This window comes from Callorhinus ursinus, unplaced genomic scaffold, assembly GCF_003265705.2.
Source record: "Callorhinus ursinus isolate GAN/ISIS: 27379988/994484 unplaced genomic scaffold, GSC_fseal_2.0 scaffold22, whole genome shotgun sequence".
Lineage (NCBI taxonomy): Eukaryota > Metazoa > Chordata > Mammalia > Carnivora > Otariidae > Callorhinus > Callorhinus ursinus.
This window is the reverse complement of record NW_027397084.1, coordinates 13,310,383-13,332,738: the sequence shown is the minus strand read 5'-3', so window position 1 is coordinate 13,332,738 and position 22,356 is coordinate 13,310,383. Positions and strand designations below refer to the sequence as shown.

Here is a 22,356-nt window from a genome sequence, read left to right as displayed (position 1 = left end):
CCTATGAACTCAAGCAGGAGATTGAAGAAAAGAATAGCAGCAGCTCTCTGAACAGAAAAGCGACCACTTTCTGGAAGGTAGGACGTGTGGAAAAGTGAATCTGAGGTGATATTCAGGAAGATAGACAGTAGGGGAGGGGGCCTCCGTCAGTCACTTCTGGCAAGTGATAGAGCCGCGGAGCACAAAATCGGACCTTTTAGAAGTCGGCTCCGCTGAGGGACGTCACTCTAGCGGCTAAGCGGAGGTTGCAGGACAGTGTGGTCTCAGGACCCTTGGGGTCACAGAAAGACCGTGGGTGCCTGAGTGCGCCAGAGCTCCCAGGTATCGGAGCAGGGAAGTCAGCTGCAGAAACGGAGCCGATGTGTGGGCTCTCAGCTCGGGGTTGCCATAAACTATGATCGGCGACAGTAGGGCCACTGCTCCTCCAGCAGGGACCCAATAAGTGGCAGATCTGGGGAGACTCCCCTTCCTCCCCCGGGAGGAGTGGCGCGGGAGCGCACCGCAGGGAACTGCTGCGTCTGGAGACTCCACACGGGGTCGTGCACCAGAGACAGAAACGCTCAGTCCCAGGCGGGGTGAGCATGGAGTGCGGCCGGAGACCGGGGACACAGGAGTAATTGACTGCTTTTCTCTGGGGGCGCACTGAGGAGCAGGGCCCCGAGCTCACGGCTCCTCCCCAGCGCAGATTGGGAGGCTGCCATTTTCACTCTCGTCCTCCAAAGCTGTAGGAAAGCTTGTAGGGAACAAAAGCTCCTGAGAGCAAACCCGCAGATTACTAAGCCCAGACCAGCAAGGGCAGGGCAATTCCACCTCCGGCAAAGACATTTGGGAACCATGGCAACAGGACCCTCCCCCAGAAGATCAGCAAGAACAGCCAGCCAAGACCAAGTTTACCGATCAATGAGAATGGCAGAACTCCAGCGCTAGGGGAATACTGCACATAGAATTCATGGCTTTTTTCCCATGATGGTTTAGTCTTTCAAAGTTAATTTTTTTTTAATTTTTCTTTTTCCCTTTTTCAACCAACATCTTATCAATCCCTTTTTTAAAAAAATCTTTTTTATTTTTCATTTTTAGAGTCATATTCTATCCCTCCATAGTAGTTAACCTTATTTTTGGTGTATGTATATATGTATATATATATGTTGTTCTCTTTTTAAAATTTTGAGATACAGTTTCTTCTAACAGACCAAAATATACCCTAAATCTCTAGTGTATGGCTTTGTTCTAGTCTCCTGCCTGATCACATTCTCTCCCTTTTTTTTCTTAATCCTCTTCTTTCTTTTTTCAACCAACTTCTTATCTTAATTCCTTTTATAAAATCTTTTATAATTTTCATCTTTACAGTCATATTCCATCCCTTCATTGTACTTACCCTTATTTTTGTACATATATAAGTTTTTCTTACTTTAAAATTTTGGGAGGCACTTTCTTCTAACAGACCAAAATATGCCCAAAATCTAGTGTGTGGCACTGATCTATGCACCAGCCTGATCATATTTGATCATATTCTGTTTTTTGTTTGTTTGTTTTTATCTTTTCTTTTTTCTTTTTTCTTTCTTTCCTTTTCTTTCCCCCTGGTTTCAGGTCTCTTCAGATTTGTTTAGTGTATATTTTTCTGGGGTCATTATTACCCTGTTAGCATTTTGTTCTCTCATTCATCTATTCTCCTCTGGACAAAATGACAAGATGGAAAAATATCACCTCAAAAAAAAAAAAAAAAAAACAAGAGGCAGTAATGACTGCCAGGGACCTAATCAATACAGCCATTAGTAAGATATTGGAACTAGAGTTTAGAATGATGATTATAAAGATACTAGCTAGGCTTGATAAAAGCATGGAAGATATTAGAGAAACCCTTTCTCGAGAAATAAAAGAACTAAAATCTAACCAAGTCAAAATCAAAAAGTCTATTGAGGTGCAATAAAAAATGGAGGCTCTAACTGCTAGGACAAATGAGGCAGAAGAGAGAATTAGTGATATAGAAGACCAAATGATGGAATATAAAGAAGCTGAGAAAAAGAGAGATAAACAACTGCTGGATCACGAGGGCAGAATTTGAGAAATAATTGATACCATAAGATGAAACAATATTAGAATAACTGGTATCCCAGAAGAAGAAGAAAGAGAGAGGGGGCAGAAGGTATATTGGAGCAAATTATAGCAGAGAACTTCCCTAATGTGGGGAAGGAAACAGGCATCAAAATCCAGGAGGCACAGAGAACTCCCCTCAAAATCAATAAAAATAGGTCAACACCCCGACATCTAATAGAAAAACTTACAAGTCTCAGAGAAAGCAGCTCGGGAGAAGAGATCTGTAACCCACAATGGTAGAAACATTAGATTGGCAACAGACCTATCCACAGAGACCCGGTAGGCCAGGAAGGACTGGCATGATATATTCAGAGCACTAAACGAGAAAAATATGCAGCCAAGAATACTATATCCAGCTAGGCTGTCATTGACAATAGAAGGAGAGATAAAAATCTTCCAGGACAAACAAAAACTAAAGGAATTTGCAAACACAAAACCAGCCCTACAAGAAATCTTGAAAGGGGTTCTCTAAGCAAAGAGAGAGCTTAATAGTAACATAGACCAGAAAGGAACCCAGACAATATACAGTAACAGTCACCTTACCAGCAATTCAATGGCACTAAATTCATATCTTTCAATAGTTACCCTGAATGTAAATAGGCTAAATGCTCCAATCAAAAGACACAGGCTATCAGATTGGATTAAAAAACAAGACCCATTGATATGCTGTCTGCAAGAGACTCATTTTAGACCCAAGACAACCACAGATTGAAAGTGGAGGGGGGAACAATTTACCATGCTAATGGACACCAAAAGAAAGCTGGGGTGGCAATCTTTATATCAGACAGATTAGATTTTAAAGTAAAGACTATAATAAGAGATGAGGAAGAACACTATATCCTACTTAAAGGGCCTATCCAACAAGAAGATCTAACAATTGTAAATATCTATTCCCTTAACATGGGAGCAGCCAATTATATAAGCCAATTAATAACAAAAGCAAAGAAACACATCGACAACAATACAATAATAGTGGGGGACTTTAACACCCACCTCACGAAATGGACAGATCATCTAAGCAAAAGATCAACAAGGAAATAAAGACTTTAAATGACACACACACTGGATCAAATGGACTTCACAGATATATTCAGAACATTCCATCTCAAAGCAACGGAATACACATTCTTCTCTAGTGCCCATGGAACATTCTCCAGAATTGATCACATCCTAGGTCACAAATCAGGTCTCAACTGGTACCAAAAGATTGGGACCATTCCCTGCATATTTTCAGACCACAATGCTTTGAAACTAGAAGTCAATTAGAAGAAGAAAGTTGGAAAGAACTCAAATACATAGAGGCTAAAGAGCATCCTACTAAAGAATGAATGGGTCAACCAGGAAATTAAAGAATTAAAAAAATTCATGGAAACCAATGAAAATGAAAACACAACTCTTCAAAATCTTTGGGATACAGCAAAGGCAGTCCTAAGAGGAAAGTATATAGCAATACAAGCCTTTGTGAAGAAACAAGAAAGGTCTCAAATACACAACGTAACCCTACACCTAAAGGAGCTAGAGAAAGAACAGCAAATAAAGCCTAAACCCAACAGGGAAAGAGAAATAATAAAGATCAGAGCAGAAATCAATGAAATAGAAACCAAAAGAACAGTAGAACAGATCAACGAAACTAGGAGCTGGTTCTTTGAAAGAATTAACAAGATTGATAAACCCCTGGCCAGACTGATCAAAAAGAAAAGAGAAACGACCCAAATCAACAAAATCATGAATGAAAGAGGAGAGATCACAACCAACACCAAAGAAATACAAACAATTATAAGAACATTTTATGAGCAACTCTATGCCAGCAAATTAGATAATCTGGAAGAAATGGGTGCATTCCTAGAGATGTATAAACCACCAAAACTGAACCAGGAAGAAATAGAAAACCTGAATAGACCTATAACCACTAAGGAAATTGAAGTAGTCATCAAAAATCTCCCAACAAACAAAAGCCCAGGGCCAGATGGCTTCCCAGGGGAATTCTATCAAACATTTAAAGAAGAATTAATACCTATTCTTCTGAAACTATTCCAAAAATTAGAAATGGAAGGAAAACTTCCAAACTTGTTTTATGAGACCACAATTACCTTGATCCCCAAACTAGAAAAAGACCCCATCAAAAAGGAGAATTACAGACCAATATCCTTGATGAACATGGATGCAAAAATTCTCACCAAAATACTAGCCAATAGGATCCAACAATACATTAAAAGGATTATTCACCACGACCAAGTGGGATTTATCCCTGGGCTGCAAGGTTGATTCAACATCTGCAAATCAATCAATGTGATACATTAATAAAAGAACAAGAATCATATGATACTCTCAATAGATGCAGAAAAAGCATTTGTCAAAGTACAGCATCCTTTCTTGATCAAAACTCTTCAGAGTATAGTGATAGAGAGTACATACCTCAATATCATAAAAGCCATCTATGAAAAACCCATAGCAAATATCATTCTCAATGGGGAAAAACTGAGAGCTTTCCACCTAATGTCAGGAACACCGCAGGGATGTCCACTATCACCACTGTTATTCATAACAGTCTTAGAAGTCCTAGCCACAGCAATCAGACAACAAAAAGAAATAAAAGGCATCTGAATCAGCAAAGAAGAAGTCAAACTCTCACTCTTTGCAGATGATATGATATTTTATGTGGAAAACCCAAAAGACTCCACCCCAAAACTGCTAAAACTCATACAGGAATTCAATAAAGTGGCAGGATATAAAATCAATGCACAGAAATCAGTGGCATTCCTATACACCAACAATAAGACAGAAGAGAGAGAATTTAAGGCATCAATCCCATTTACAATTGCATCTAAAACCATAAGATACCTAGGAATAAATCTAACCAAATAGGCAAAGAATCTGTACTCAGAAAACTATAAAATACTCATCAAAGAAATTGAGGAAGACACAAAGAAATGGAAAAACGTTCCATGCTCATGAATTGGAGGAACAGATATTGTGAAGATGTCAATGCTACCTAGAACAATCTACACATTCAATGCAATCCCTATCAAAATAACATCCACTTTTTTCAAACAAATGGAATAAATAATCCTAAAATTTGTATGGAACCATAAAAGACCCCGAATAACCAGAGGAATGTTGAAAAAGAAAAGCAAAGCTGGTGGCATCACAATTCTGGACTTCAAGCTCTGTTACAAAGCTGTCATCATCAAGACAGTATGGTACTAGCACAAAAACAGACACATAGATCAATGGAACAGAATAGAGAGCCCAGAAATGGACCCTCAACTCTATGGTCAACTAATCTTCAACAAAGCAGGAAAGAATGTCCAGTGGAAAAAAGACAGTCTCTTCAACAAATGGTGTTGGGAAAATTGGACAGCCATATGCCAAAGAATGAATTGGACCATTTCCTTACACCACACACAAAAACAGACTCAAAATGGTTGAAAGACCTGTGAGACAAGAGTCCTTCAAAATCCTAAAGGAGAACACAGGCAGCATCCTCTTCGACCTGAGCCACAGCAACTTCTTCCTAGAAACATTGCCAAAGGCAAGGGAAGTAAGGACAAAAATGAACTATTCGGGCTTCACCAAGATAAAAAGCTTTTGCACAGCAAAAGAAACAGTCAACAAAACCAAAAGACAACAGACAGAATGGGAGAAGATATTTGCAAATGACATATCAGATAAAGGGCTAGTATCCAAAATCTATAAAGAACTTCTTAAACTCAACACCCAAAGAACAAATGATCCAATCAAGAAATGGGCAGAAGACATGAGCAGACATTTTTCCAAAGAAGACATCCAAATGGCCAACAGACACATGAAAAAGTGCTCAACATCGCTCAGCATCAGGGAAATCCAAATCAAAACCTCAATGAAATACCACCTCACACCAGTCAGAATGGCTAAAATTAACAAGTCAGGAAATGACAGATGTTGGCGGGGATGGAGAAAGGGGAACCCTCCTACACTGTTGGTGGGAATGCAAGCTGGTGCAACCACTCTGGAAAACAGTATGGAGGTTTCTCAAAAAGTTGAAAATATAGCTATCATACAATCTAGCAATTGCACTACTCGGTATTTACCCCAAAGATACAAATGTAGGGATCCAAAGGGGTACATGCACCCCGATGTTTATAGCAGTAATGTCCACAATAGCAAAACTATGGAAAGAACCAAGATGTCCATCAACAGATGAATGGATAAAAAGGATATGGTGTATCTATATACAGTGGAATATTATGCAGGTATCAAAAGGAATGAAATCTTGCCATTTGCAACGACGTGGATGGAACTGGAGGGTGTTATGCTGAGCGAAAGAAGTCAATCAGAAAGACATGTGTCATATGACCTATGTAGGAATTCTTAATCTCAGGAAACCAACTGAGGGTTGCTGGAGTGGTGGGGGGTGGGAGGCAATGGGTGGCTGGGTGATAGACATTGGGGAAGGTATGTTCTACGATGAGCACTGTGAATTGTGTAAGACTGTTGAATCACAGACGTGTACCTCTGAAACAAATAATACATTTATGTTAAAAAAAAAAAAAGATAGCAGGAAGGGAAAAATGAAGGGGGGGAAATCGGAGGGGGAGATGAACCATGAGAGACTATGGACTCTGAGAAACAAACTGAGGGTTCTGGAGGGGAGGGTGGTGGGGGGATAGGTTAGCCCGGTGATGGCTATTAAAGAGGGCACATACTGCATGGAGCACTGGGTGTTATACGCAAACAATGAATCATGGAACACTACATCAAAAACTAATGATGTAATGTATGGTGATTAACATAACATAATAATAATAAAAAAAAAAACCATATGGGAGAAAACCAGGCTTGGAACTAGAATTAGGTTGTCAGGAATGGCATTTTTAGGAACTAAGTTATCGCTGACCTGTAGGATTTTCATATTTTTTTCCCCAGATATCATTTAATATGGAGAAACCCACTTATAAATTACCATGGTAATATAACTGTATGTATTTCTGCTGGTTTAAATTTATATGGTATTTCCTTCTGTAATGCTATGAGCCATTCATTATAAGTAGCTTTAGTTCTAACAGAATTAGCCACCTAATATCAATCAGAGAAGAAGATTATTTACAGAATATGACTCAACACATGTAGAGTTACAATTTTCCACTCTGTATCATGATTTCAATTGAATATGAAATTTGATTTGAAATAGTGCTAATCACAGAAATTGTAGAAATTCCACAGAGACCTCGTTTGAATTAAAACCATACACTCTGAGTTGGGTATCTATTACCTAATACACAACAAATCACAATTTTGATCACATTAATTAATGTGTTTCTCTTTAGTACCTAAGAAAAAAAGAAAACATTTAAAATCTGTGTATCTATGTATGGTTAAATTGGTATGGTATAGACATATTCATATCTGTATCTGTCAAATTTATGGGTAAATATAATTATCTCTTTGCAGTAAAAGAGTAAACATCTATTATTTTCTCCTGGGAATGGTATTTGCAGGTTCCATGGTTACAATGAGGAGCCAACGGGCCTGGGGGTATTTTAAGACATGGATAGTTATAAGGACAAACCCTTGAAGATGGATGATAGAAAAGTCTGAATTAGTATGTAATCACATCCTTAGATTTTTTTCTCTAAGACTCATACACATATCCCTGTCAACCATTTGCTCATTCTGAGGCTCTGGATACATTAGTTAAATTCCTAAATCTCAGTTTTTTTATTCTTAAAATTGGGTAAATAATACCTTTAAAAATGTGTTTCCATCCTCTCATTACAGGTAGATCAGCAGACATGTTAAGACCAAGAGTAGAAAAACTAAATCCAATAGTCAATGTTTTACAGAGGTTGGGACAGCTGTATTAGATTATTAAATTAATGATTGCCCAAAGAATCCAACCTTAAAAAAATATATATCCTTTTATAGTTTCCTCTCACAGTGATTCTGGATTTGGCCATGGGACTTTCTCTGTCCAATGAGACAACAGCAAATGTGACAGAGGCAGACAATTGATAAGTACATGCAGATAGGTGCTTAGCTGCTAGGAATGCTGCTGTCACCTGTGTTAGAGTCCAGGGTCAACTGCTAAAGAGGACACATGGGGGAGAATCATGCATCCCAACCAGTAGCACTTGCTGGACACCATCTTGGACTACCTGGCCTCAGCTGAGTAGCTGACAGTAGCTACTTGAGTGGCCCCCAAGCAAGACCACCAGAAGAATCACCCAACTAAGCTAAGCCCATTGTGCAAAATTATGAGCCAATAAACGGTTATTTTAAACTACTACATTTTGGTGGTGTTATTCACAATAGATAACTGACATATTCAGTAATCTTGTAGGATAAACCTTGCATGCTGTTGATATTTAAATCAGTAAATGATACCTAGGAGTGACCAATCATAGACATTACAAAACATCTACCACTCACATATAAATGAGTAAAAGAGCAAATACACAACACACAATCAGAAAATATATTTTAAAATGGAATAGCAGGGGCACCTGGGCAGCTCAGTCAGTTGGGCGTCTGCCTTCGGCTCAGGTCATGATTCCGTGGTCCTAGGATCAAGCCCCACGTCGGGCTCCTTGCTCAGCAGGGAGTCTGCTTCTCCCTCTGCCTCCTCAACTGGTGCCCACATCCCTCTGCCTCCTCAACCTGCGCCCCTTGTGCTCTCTTTCTCACTCACTCACTGTCTCTCTCTCTCTCTCAAATAAATAAAATCTTTTTAAAAAACAAAAGACATGGAATAGCAAACAAGGTTGTCTTTGTTAAATTTTCTGTGCTAGATTATTATTTTGTGCTGCATAGACAAAAAAAAAGTGTATAATTTACTGCATATATATATAACTTACCAAAACATGATCTTCTATGAAGCATATGTTGGAAAATCTTGCACAGAGATTCTTCACTTTGTGTAATGGTCCTACAGCTGCACTGTACTTGAAGGACTGTCCCAAAGGTACCAATGTAAGCTGCTTTGCAGTCATCACTTCCCGAGCAAATGAGATCCTGCTGGCTTAAGGTACTGATGCAGAGCTCATCTTCATGGCACTTTCTAGTCACATGCTGCCAGCACTTTGACTGAAATGTTCTATAGCGCCTCCTAGAAAGAATCAAGAAATGGGATTAGTCTGAATAATATTATCTTGCAATAGTATGTGGTGCTGCCTCACCTAATGAAAGATTGACATCAAGCAAAAGGCCTTCTAAATGCCAATACATAGCTGAAAACAAAGTCAATACATACAAGCATCCCAATAGAGACTGTCCAAGTAGAGAAACATTGTGAATTGTTTTCCTTTTGCAATGAAGACAGAGGCTAAGTTTAGGATTCCCTGGTTGAATCATCCTTCACTACTAATTTTATTTCAATGGGTGATGATTTGCAGTATGAACTACTTGGTGGAATTATTAGCAGTATTTCTGAGGCAGAATGTGCTTTTATGGCTAGCCTTTGGCCACTGTCTCACACCAAGTGATTTCATATAAGGCTCTTGATCTTTCCAGCCAGTTCTCCCACAGGATGGAAAGTACTGTACTCTTTTTCTCAATATTTCTGAGCAGAATAATTAGAATTTATAAAATACTTTGAGCTCCTCTGGCAGCAAGAGCTAATTTAAAGTAAAAATTAGGAGTTTATTTAATGACTGAGATAATCCGTTAGAAGGACATCAATTCATAACTTTTCTGACTGCATATTTGATTCATGCTATATTAGCTTTGAAATATAAAGTCTGGATAAAGTACAATAATTTCATTTTCAAAACTTTCACAGAAAGAAGATATCCTCAGTGGAACTGAGGATATTAATCCTCCTACTTAATATTTATCACCTAAAATTACTTCTTGCCCTTTCTGAATAGATCACCATCAAACAAGCATGAAAACCCTCTGAGTAAATAGACATTTATCATGAGCTTATTTGTCCACATGGTGCTGCTTAAATCCATAAATATTATTTTTAATAATTTCATATTTTAAGTAACCTTAAAGTAATCAGCTTTTTAATGTAATGGAAAAATAATTAGTATCTGTTAAAATTTATATTTAAGAAAATCCTACAAAAGTTTTGAGCCAGAAGAACAAATATGTTCCTTTAATGCAATTAAAGGTTATATGGAAAATATCACATAAATATAAGTGTTGACAGTGTGGATTATCATTTATGAGTTGATAGAGAATAGATTTGTAACTCGGTGCCATTTATTCATTTTTAAATATGTATTTTGCTACAGTTAAGTTGTGTGAGTTATCTACTCATGGAAGTTATTTCATTCAGCAAATTAGTTGTGAAATTCTGCAAAAAATGCTGAATTAAAGGATATTTTAAAATTAAAAAATCAGGGATGCCTGGGTGGCTCAATTAGTTAAGTATCTGCCTTTGGCTCAGGTCATGGTCCCAGGGTCCTGGGATTGAGCCCCGCATCGGGCTCCCTGCTCGGCGGGGAGCCTCCTTCTCCCTCTGCCTGCCGCTCCCCCTGCTTGTTCTCTCTCTCGCTCTGCCAAATAAATAAATAAAACTTTAAAAAATTAAATTAAATTAAAAAACCATAAAATTAGTACACATTACCTACATGATTTGAAAAAGATTTAAATATGGCAAAAAATATTTTATATGATAGAAATTGTTTCAGGTTTAAATGTTTTGCTGTATAATGTTTTGTTACCTTATTTTCTTGATATTCTGCTTTCTTGATATTCTATGTTGTTTTTTGTTCAAACAATTATTTAAAGGTAATTTTTAAAATGGAATTATTTTGGGCGCCTGGTTGGCTCAGTTGGTTGAGCGACAGCCTTCAGCTCAGGTCATGATCCTGGAGTCCTGGGACCAAGTCCCGCATTGGGATCCTTGCTCAACGGGGAGTCTGCTTCTCCCTCTGACCCAACCCCTCATGCTCTCTCTCAAATAAATAAATAAAATCTTTAAAAAAATAAAATGGAATTATTTTATTTTCATTTTTGCTATTGATTTCCAGTTACATACGAAATGTAAAGAATGTGGTTGGTATAATTTCTGCACGTGGATTTGTGACCTAATATGTCATCAGATTTTTTAAGTACTCCATGGCACTTAAAATAAGTGTGTACTTTGCAGATTTTTATTTTTAAAAAGTAGAATTTTTTTAAGCAAATATTTTTTCACTACTTTCTTGAGTTCATAAAAATATGAAAATGTTTCATATTTGAAAATATGAAATATATATGAAATATATGAAAATATAATGTATTATAATTTTCTGTAAGCGCCTAAACATTTATAATTGGCAAAACATAATCTCATCTCTCAGTATACATCTATATGAGACAAAATTTATTGAAAAAATGGTCTTTATACAGCCTTCTTTGGCCTTTTCAAATAAATAAAGGAGTTTCAAAACCTCTCCTGTTCTGAAGAATCTGGAACAGGGACAGAAGTTTTATTTTAAGACCCAAATGCTCTTCTCTCTGTACATATAAGCTCTTTGGCAAAAAAGGTAGCAGATGAAGGACTTAACATCCTCACTGGAGAATTTGGATTTTTTTCCACCTGAATTACATTAACAATAAGTTAATATAAATCCTGGAAATCTCCCTAAGGCAAAATTTGCTTGAGAAAATGACAGGATTTGTCTTTTCACCTTGACTACTAATATTGCATATTTCCACCGCCTCTATAAAATATTCATTAAGAGATTATTTGTGCACAGTGAAAAGAAATCTAAAGTACACAGTTCTTATTTTTTGAATTAATCCATGAAAGACAGAAATTATACAAGAAGAGACATGTATATGTACATTAAAAATCATAAAAGTTAATTGCAAGCTATTCAAAGGTGGAGGGAAACAGGATGACATCCTTTAAGGGACTCTGGTTTTGCAGACTGTGCACCAAGCATTTCAGAGAGGTGCTTAAACCCAGGAGTCCTGGTGGAGAAAAATTACCAACTCTGTACCAATCAATCTGAGAAGGTGTTGACGCCAAGGTGAGTTTTTTCAGGAGTGTGTGCTTCAGAATCCATCAGGGGTCTTCTCAAGGACTCTAACTGCAGATCCCATCACTTGCCATTAAAATACTTAATTTGATAGGGAAGCTTAGATATAGAACATTCTGAAAGAATGCAAATAACTTTAGGATAATGAGGTAGTATCCTATAGTCTTGGCACTGGTATCAGGTGAAGCTGGATACCCATTCATGGAGACATCTAGTATTTTTACAGGGATTGTTTTAAAAAAGTTTTCCTGGCTTGTTAAAATATTACTAGTTTTCATTGTTAGTGTAGATAGATGATTGACAGATAGATATAAATATTCCATTTGTGATGATAAAAATAGTGTAATCAAACATTTTCATCCTATTTCATTGACTACAGGAAATACCATTATCTTAACTAAAATAACTTGTTGGAAATTAAATTATTGTTTTAATTTCATAAATATTTTCTTGTCGTTGAGCTTAAGACTCATTCCAAAGCTGTTAGGGATATTAAAATGTGTAAGAAAAAATTGCATCTTAGAGTCAATGAAATACAATATTTCACTAAATAAGGATATCTAAATTGCATTGTAAGACATATTTTTATCATTAATTTTATTATTCACTCAAGAGATATAGTTAAAAAGCCTCAAAATAACTGATAAACTTCTATAAAATAGAACCTTCAATAAGACATTCTTAAGAACTTTGGCCATCTATGTGATAATTTGAAACAAAAATACACCAATGTTCTAGCACTCTGCTTAGATCTCTACCCCTTATCTTACAGAATGTGTGTTGTAGGAAAGCAATTGTCTTTTTTGATGAATATTTATAAGATCGGGAGCTACTCTGAAAGTTGGAATGGCAGAGTAAAGGAGTGGAGATAGTTAAAATCTAAAAGAAAGCAGTTTACCAAGAATCCATCCCTTCAGGCAGTTGATATTATATCTTTCAGCTCACTTGCCAATGGTCAAAGCAAGGTGAAAAATGTGACAATCCTTGCTCTGAGCTATCACACACTACACTACTCTTCCACATTAAATGTTTATTTTGATCTATAAGTGATTTTGCTATTTAAGGAGTTTTATTTATTTAAATGAAATTAAATAAAATTCAAGACACTGGGCAAATCGATATGAAGAATTATTCCAAAAAGAAGCAAAAGATGAAACCATAGATTATATGTTTAATGTTGGTTGTTTAGATAAAGCTCCTTTAACCTGGTAACATCAATGTTACAAATCATTTTGATTCATCAGATTTATTCAGTACTCTCATTCTTTTCTGTATTTTCTTACTCGTCCAAAGAGGCCCACTTAACTGTGGATTTCTTACCACACAAAAGATAAATTCATCTTGAATATACAAGGAAATGTGTTAATGAAGACTGCAGTGAGGAAAAGAAAAAAGCCAGTGTTGAATTAGATTTATGGTTCCCAAGAGTAATTACCTGCAAAGGTTCCATCTAGTCTCAGCTAGCAGCAAGAGCGGAAATTTTAATAAGTGAGCCAGATCATTCATACCTCTGCTCAAAATCCTCCAAAACCCCTCCATTTTCCTGGGAGTAAAAACCAAGTCCTTAGTGTCCCTCTAGGTCCTATGTGATCTAGGCCTGCCTACCCCCCATGCCAGTTTAATGTCTAACTGCATCTCCTATTGCTCTCCCCCATGTGTGCTCGACCTTCATTACTTTTTGGACATGCCCTATTTCTTCCTGCCTCTTCCTTCCAGCACTGGCTGATCTGTTTGGTATCTCTTTTTTCAGATGCTGACTGAGAGAGGCTCACTCTCCCACTTTAAATCTGGTAAAATGCTCCCTACTCGGACCACACCGTTCACATTGCAACTCTTTCTGCCCATTCACAGTGCCGCTCATTCTATTCTCTCCCTTTGCCTGTTAATGTATATTACCTTATAATATACATTTGACTTATGTATTATCCTTCTCCCCCTACCAGAACATAAGCTCCCCAAGGCAAGCATATTGGTCTTGTGTGCACTGAAACCTAGAATAGTAGTAGATGCTTGATAATTATTTATTTAAATAAACAAATAAATGACTAACATTACTCCCCTGAAAATCAAGGGTGTGAAGTTGGGAAGAGGAGAATGGGTACATTTCTGACATCATGGCATACATATGTGCTGGGGATGTCCAAAGTTACCTTCTCCTTCCGGATCTCCAGCCTAAGAGAGAAAGATTCATTTTGAAGTTTGAAGAGGCACCTTGCCAAAGCTCATGCCAGTCAGGTCTATTTACTAATTCATTAGTTTAACTTGAATATATAATTTTAATAATGCTGTTTCATGGCTACCAAATCCTGACACACTGAATTTGCTTATTCCAAAAACGTGTTCTGCATTTGAATTTCAAAAAAGGACACTACACATGTACCACAGATTGAAAAATATGAGTTGTCTGGCTTTGTTTACATCATGTTGGATGAGGGTGGGAACTCTAGGTAATGTAATGAGATAAAGTGTTAGGACTGGACTGTAACAAATAAGGTGCCGAAATAAGAAAAGTAAGGTATGCGTGTTTTTACTCACCTGCATAATTCATCATTTCGGCAGCTGTGAATTACATCCAGGCAAGTAGGGGGTGGAGCTACGTTCACTGCACATGGCTTGCTGTGAAGAGCTTCTTTGGACTGCTGACAAGGAATATCAGATTGAGCGCAGTCACAAAAAGCCAACATCTGGGCAACGTTAAAAGGCATATTCTGATAGAAGAACCGTATGGCTGCTTGGCAGTGTTTCACATCACACAGATTTCCATTTGCTGAGCAAGCTTTAAGGTAAGGGGCCAACTGTGCGTTACAGACCACATCCCCTACACATGCCTCTGCCACTTCCAAACAGGACTGGATCCCTTTGATTCCTGAAAGCAAGGATATGTCCGGCTCATGGAAAAGTAAACACAAATCTGTACATGCAGAATCTGCAAAACACTGTGAGAAGTCTATGAGCAAAACACAATGATGTACTAATGTGCTATTTGGGGCCAACATTCCTTTTTCTTCCTAAGAGTTAGTATAAATTTACTGAGGCCTGAATGGTGGGCTATTTGAATCATCTTTCATTTATACTGGGTACATATTGTGATCTAGAAGTGATGGGAAGTGTGTAGGGCCAAAACTGAGTGGAAAAAAAAAATCTCGAGTCCAAGTTTCTTAAATGTAAACAATAAATCTTCAGAAATTGCATTTGAGGTATATAGCTTATGGTGAGTTCATGGGCTCAAATCAAAATGATTTTTGTTCTATTACACTTTTTATTTTGGGCAAAAATTTTGACTAAAGGCTCTACATAGTTACTTATTACTTTAGCACATAAAGATGTTCACATTCTGGAAAACACAGATACATGTGAGTGCTTCCACAAGCCCCCCACCAAACATATATTCACAAAAACAGCCTCAAACAATTAATTTATATGATCAAAATACCTATGAAATTTAACCAAGATCTTGTCTTTGGTTTTAATTATAATGTATTCCTCAGCATAAGTGTAAACAGAGGATGGATGGGCAAAACAGTTGCTTTGATACATGAGTAGAAGAAACACAGTAATTTTGTTGCATTTTGCAATATTAGACTAATAAAAAGCCACACAATTAATTTTATATTGGCATATCTTTAAGAAAGCTAGTAACTATGTTTTAAATTACATTGTCTAGTATTTACAATGCAGATAAAAATTACAATGTATAAATATTACCATGATAGGGAAGAGTAGTTAGATTCCACTTGGATTGATTATCCTCTTTCACGTTACCTAGAAGAAAAACAAAGAGACTAATTCATTAGTGAACAGTTTTTGAAATTTAATAGAAGAATGTGGGTTACATTTATAAATGAATAATAAAAAAAAATCCATTTGAGCTCATGTAACACTAATTTAACCCTTGATACTCAAAATTAGTTAGGTGTAGATAAAGAAAAACACCGCCCTCCTCCCCAAATATCAAGTGAGTTAAACAGCCCTGTTCTGAGGATTTAGTTACTTGAAGATTTAAACAAATGCTAACAATCAGACCATGTGTACTGAAGTAAACAAAGAATCTGGGGAGAAAGAACAGAAGCAGTTTTGTCTGAATCAAAAAAATCCTTCCCAGTAGGGTCTTAATTAAATTGAAATGCAATTTAAAGATGATTTCCACCTCTGATTATCTTAGTCTTTTAGAGTTCCTAGGAATTATAATCATAGAACTAGAGAATTGTGTTGATGGAAGTGAACTCAGTGGCCAGCTACTTCTAAACTCTTTCATTCAAGAAGCATTGGCTGAGTCCCTACTATGTACCAGGGGCCATACTGAAGACACAAATGTGTAGTCCCTGTCATGGAGCACCCACAGCCTGGCGTGGAATAGAGAGATATAATAAAAAATCCAAACAAAATATAAGGAGTGCAAATAGACATATGCATAAAGTAATAGAGGAATAGTATGATCAGATTTGCATTTTAAAATAAAAGTTGAATTGTTGCCATTGGCTATCAAGATAATGACTTCTGTTATGGCTTCATGATTCAGTTTGTCCCTACTTGAGCTGCCTGTCCAAACTCCCTGCCTGCCTATCCACCGTACAAAAAAAGAAGGTACAAGCACAAGAAAATTCTTTTTTACTCCCAATTGGGTCACAGTCTTTCCAGATTCCTTGCATTGTTCCATCTATACATGGTTTCTCACTTTTCTACCAATAATGTCTCAGCTCAAGAATCACAATGTTTCTAGATCCACTCTCCTGTGTCCCTGAGGAAGCCTGAGATGTTCCTTGTTCTGTGCACTATCCCATGGTGAGTGAAATCCCACAAGCGAATCCCAGAGAGGCATATAGCTTCTGTAACAGATACAAAAGTCTAGGTTAGACCTCTATTATAGATTAATATCTCTGCTTTGGGACTGATTGGTATAGCTATGCCAGTTACTAAATATAACATATTCAAGAATTTATCACTGAAACATAAACACTGAATTTACTCACTTTGACTAAATGTTTATATACCTCCAAAATTTACATGTTGAAGCCCTAACCCGCTGTGTGGCTATGTTTGAAGACGGCATCTCTGAACGTTAGGCAGGTTAAATGAGGTCATAAGAGTGGGGCCCTGATCTGATAGGATGATCATCCTAGGAAGAAGAGACACAAAGAGCTTACTTACTCTTCTCCCTCCATGCACTCCCGCACCAAGGAAAGGCCATGTGAGGACATAGAGAAACCAGGAAGTCGGCAAGCCGGGAAGAGAGCTCTTACCAGAAACCGACCCTGCTGGACCTTGATCTGGAAGTTCCAGCCCCCAGAACCATGAGAAGATACATTTCTGTCGTTGAAGCTGCCCACACTGTGGTATTTTTGTTATGGTGGCCCCAGCAGACTAATATACTCACTATGTGGGTAATTATTATAAACACAACCAAACATTTATTTTAGCACGGTGAAATAAACCCTATCTTGGATGTGTACTATTTTATATGCTACGAGTAATTTAATATAAATTCTCAGCACATTAAATTCTAATTTCACAGAGTACCAACATATGTATATACACATTTTTCCGGGAGGGTATTTTAAACCATAGCTTAATTGCTGAAGAGGAGCTAAAGGGCAATATGTCACGGGAATAAATAAAAGATTGTATCAATCCAATCTACATCTGAGATAGATCATATACATCAAAAAATGCACAATGTTCCTTCTTAGTCATCCACTAATGTCAAATATATCCAGGATCTGATATTTTCTCCCCTTGCTACCACACTGGCCCAAGGTAGCATGCATTTCTCTGTTGACCTCATCTAGGCCATGGGCTTATTTATCGTCTATAAGTGAAAGACCCGCCCCCCCCTTAGATTTATACCTATTGCACAGATCTCACTTTGTTGATAGTGCTAAATTAGACATCAATTCCATATGTGGGGCTGCCTAACTTGATATATTTACTTGGGTATCTATCTAATAAACATTTCAGACTGACCTCTGACTTCTCTGTCCCTCACTGAAGCCTCTTCTTCCTATAGTTGTTCCCATAGTAAGTTAATAAAAATAATGGTAACCACATCCTTCTAGTAACTCAGGACAAAAACCTTGTAATCAACCTCCATTTCCTTTTTACTCTTGCATCCCCACATGGTTTACTACTAACAAAATATATCTAGAACTGACAACTTCCCACAGCGGTGCATCATCCATTTTCTCTGTGTCGTTATAAAACCCTCCTAACTGGTCTTCCTACTTGAGCCTTTGCTCGTCTTCCAGTCAATGATCAACAACAACAACAACAACAAACCAGAATTATCCTTTTAAAGATAGGAATCAGATCATGACAATCTCTTAGTGAAAATTCTTCATTGATTTTCTGTATCCCTCAGGGAAAGAGCCAATGACCTAGAAATGACCTAGAAAGTCCTACCTGATCCTGTCCCTGTTTTATTTCTGATCTCACCTCCCACATCTCTCTCCCATAGTCTCTCTTCTACCTATGTGTCTCCCTTTAGCTCTTCCTCAAACCTCCAGACACATGTCCAGTTGAAGGCCTTTAACTCCCTGTTTCTTCCGCCTTAACTGCTCTTTCCCTAAATAAACACAAGGCTCATTCCCTTACCTCTTTTAATCTTTGCTCAAACATTAACTTAAGAGTGCAGCTTCCCGGCCATCTTATTAAAATTACAAATCACCCACTCAGACCTCTTTTTTCCCCCCTTTGCTTCAGTTTTCTCCTTAGCATTCATGCTGTCTAAAATATCTATCTTAAGTCATTTATCCTGCTAATTTTCTCTTTGTCCCCATAGTGGATGCTGTGGCCCACTACTAAGATGCCCCCCAGGCTTTCATTTCCTTAGCTGCTATAAGTTTGGTTGGGGATGATGCATACCAGTCCTTTCCTAGGCATTGCCCTCATTTGAAGAAAGTTGCCACAGGCAAGGTGACAGACTTTCCCAAGGGACAGTTCATCTATAAAGACTAGCCCACAGGAGGGGTTCAAGAATCAGGTCCCTTACCTCAACCGGTCATTCCAGGTCCAAACTTCCTGTCTGCTATGGTAGCAGCTCTGTATTTCAGCTTCTCCCTCCACCTAATCCTGTTTTCTTCAGTTCCTTCTAGCTTTTGTTCCTAAACCCTCAGCCCAAACACATCCTTTGTGTGCAAACCTCTGTCTCAGAGTCTGTTGCCTGGAAATGTGATTCAAGATGCTCCTCACTATAGAATGTAAAGTCCTAGAGAGCAATGATTTGTTTGTTTTGTTTACTTTCCCTCCAGCTCTGAGCACATGGGCTAAGACATGGTAGGGACTCAAAAGAAGTATCTATCAAATAAATAAATAAATAGCACGTAACCACATTTGATCTATTTCTTTAATTTCTTAAATCCCCTAACAAACAACAAGCTCCTTAAATGAAGGACAGGTGTTTGTTTTGTTACTGTTTTTTTAAATCCTGCTGTATAGTACCTAGCACATTTAAATCTCATAAATATTTTTCAAATGAATGAATGAATGAATGAATACAATTAACATGCTAAAACCTTTTAGCATTTGCCTTTCTTGCCTCTTCATAATCCCTTTTGGACATAGGTCATGGCATTAATTTTTTATTTTTAATTTTTTAAGAGAAACAGGCTGAAATTAACAAAGCAGGAATCAGAAATTAAATATTCTTTAGTTAATTCATATTTGTGATTATATACTTAATGTTCCTAAATCCTTCTTTAGAATACCAACCTGAAAAAAATGTCCTGTTTGAATCCATCTTCATAGTTGTCACTGAAGGCTGGAACTATCTGAGCATCCTGTATATGAATGTCTTCAAACAAACTTTTCCAAATTTCAATGCACTCTACTTTTGAAGGGTCATTGCAATGACAATTCCACAATATCGTTTCTTTCAGACTTTCTCTTACTGTGGCACACAGGTAGCAACCATCAAGGATCTTGCATTGTTCTGATTCCCTTCCACAGGTTTTCTTAAAATTTTCATACAACAGAATGCAATGTTCTGATTCTTGGCAGATATGTGCTGCTATGACACAGCCACTCTTTTTTCCAACCATTAATGATGTGTCTTTCTGAGGGAGCCATTGTGTGATATTTGACTGTCCAGCCAAATGTAAAGATAGAGCTGATTTTTCTTTATTTTTTTTTTTAAAGATTTTATTTATTTATTTAACAGAGAGAGAGCACAAGTAGGCAGAGCGGCAGGCAGAAGGAGAGGGAGAAGCAGGCTTCCCACTGAGCAGAGAGCCCGATGTGGGGCTTGATCCTAGGACCCTGGGATCATGACCTGAGCCGAAAGCAGATGCTTAACGACTGAGTCACCCAAAATTAAAAAAAATTACCAAAGTTTAAATGAGTTCATTTACTTATATTTTAAAGTCTTATAAATAAGTATATAAACTTGTTTTTTTTAAAGATTTATTTTATTTTATTTTAATTTTTAATTTAATTTTATTTTTTTAAGATTTATTTATTTTAGAGACAGAGATGGAGAGAGAGTGAGCAGGGGGAGGGGCAGAGGGAGAGGGAGAGAGAATCCTCAAGCAGACTCCCCGCTAAGCATGGAGTCCTACCTGAGGTTCGATCCCAGGACGCTGAGATCATGACCTGAACCAAAATCAGGAGTCTGACACTCACCTCAATGTGCCATCCACGTGCCCCTAGACTTATCTTTTATGTTCTTATATCTACATTGTCTTTCAAAAACCATTAAAAATTTTTAAGAGAGTTAATACAAATGATACTGAATTTCTAAAAATTGAAATAAAAACACTGATTATTTATAGTTTATGTAACCACATAATGGTAATGCTCAATTTCTTTTGATGACATTTCGTTCTTATCGTTTACTTTTGTCCAAACTTTCATTATATTTTGATGATGACTGGTAGAAATCGTGTGTAACTTAAGATACTTATAAAGTAATACATTATTTCCCTTATATAAATTTTTATGGATTTCTATTTTCTACTAGAAATGTACTCAAAGTGTTTCTCCACCTTTTTAAAAACTTATTATTTTCCCCTTAACAAGCCTTTTTGGACCTTTATTTTTCTAATTCACAAGCCTCTTTATAAAATTTTAATTCCACAGATATACTGTATATCTGTTTAGGAACTGGATGTATATATGTGTTTCATACATAATAAAGAGTAAAAGATTTTTTGCCCACCCCCATGTACCAATTTTCACCCCTTGGAGGTTCTATTCCTCATTGAGAACACATGTTCTACTAGATAGTTCCAACAAGCCCATAATTATATTAACTTTATAGAAAAAAAGATCAGAAAAACTTCAACATGAGACTCCAAGTTAGCTTAACATAGGCTTTCAGAAGTATACTGTCTACTTCTAAAATATCTTATCTTCCTCTGAGGTACTTGAAATAGATCTCCACAATAAAAAATTCCTTGACCCTACCATTCTTCCAAAAGTCACCTTTTTTTTTTCTGGAGCATTATGATCTAAAAAAAAAAAAAAAGATTGTTTAATTTTGTTTTATTAGTTTTCTTTCACCTTAGTTTCTACAAATGTCTCATTCTTATACAAGACAAAAATAACATAATCAGTTTTATGATATGAAAATGTTTACTTAAAAACTGTTAGGGCACCCTTATAAGCATATTCTAAGTCTAGCCTTTGTACTGTATGTGTTTGAAAACGTATGCTACTATAGCATTTTGCACATTTCTCAAATAACAGCTCACAATGGATTGTTATAATTATGTAAATCGGGCTCCTTTACTAGAATAGAGGCCTTCTCTTCTATTCCTTTTGTTTAGCATATGCAGGCTTGCATGAATAGAATACATGTGATTTAATGCTCTCCTCACAGAATTAGTTCTATTACATTGGTAATTATATATTTTGAAATAATCTATAAGCCTGTCTATATATCAATCAATCTATCTAAATATCTTTCTATTTATATACTTAATCAGCTGGGTTAAATGAAATGAATATGGCTAAATGTCAGTTTTACTATGTTTTCAGCTATCAAGAGCAGGGACTGTTTTAGTCACTTTTTTTTTTAAGATTTTATTTATTTGAGATGGAAAGAGTGAGAGGTAGCAGCGGGGGAGGAGCAGAGGGAGAAGGAGAGCATCTCAAGCAGACTCCCCGCTGAATGCATAGCCCAATGTGCAGGGCTCATCTCACAATGCTGAAATCATGGCCTGAGCTGAAATCAAGAGTCAGAAGCTTAACCAACTGAGCCACCCAGGTGTCCCATGTTTTATTCAGCTTATGTCCATCCTTCAGCATTTATAAAATGTCTACACATATTAACTGAATAATAAATACAAATGGATACATGATTTAGGTGTGCAAAATA

At 37.0% G+C, this 22,356-nt stretch overlaps 1 protein-coding gene across 1 annotated transcript in view; it reads right to left on the bottom strand.

Annotated features, from left to right (window-relative positions):
* The window catches only part of GFRAL (GDNF family receptor alpha like), a 67,354-nt gene that overhangs the window by 31,712 nt on the left and 13,286 nt on the right, over nucleotides 1–22,356 (bottom strand). The window contains exons 4-6 of the mRNA XM_025890380.1: nucleotides 15,753–15,809; nucleotides 14,583–14,913; nucleotides 8,928–9,178 (exon numbers count right to left, since the gene is read on the bottom strand). Coding sequence (XP_025746165.1) covers nucleotides 8,928–9,178; nucleotides 14,583–14,913; nucleotides 15,753–15,809 — 639 coding nt within the window. The remainder of the gene's footprint in view (nucleotides 1–8,927; nucleotides 9,179–14,582; nucleotides 14,914–15,752; nucleotides 15,810–22,356) is intronic.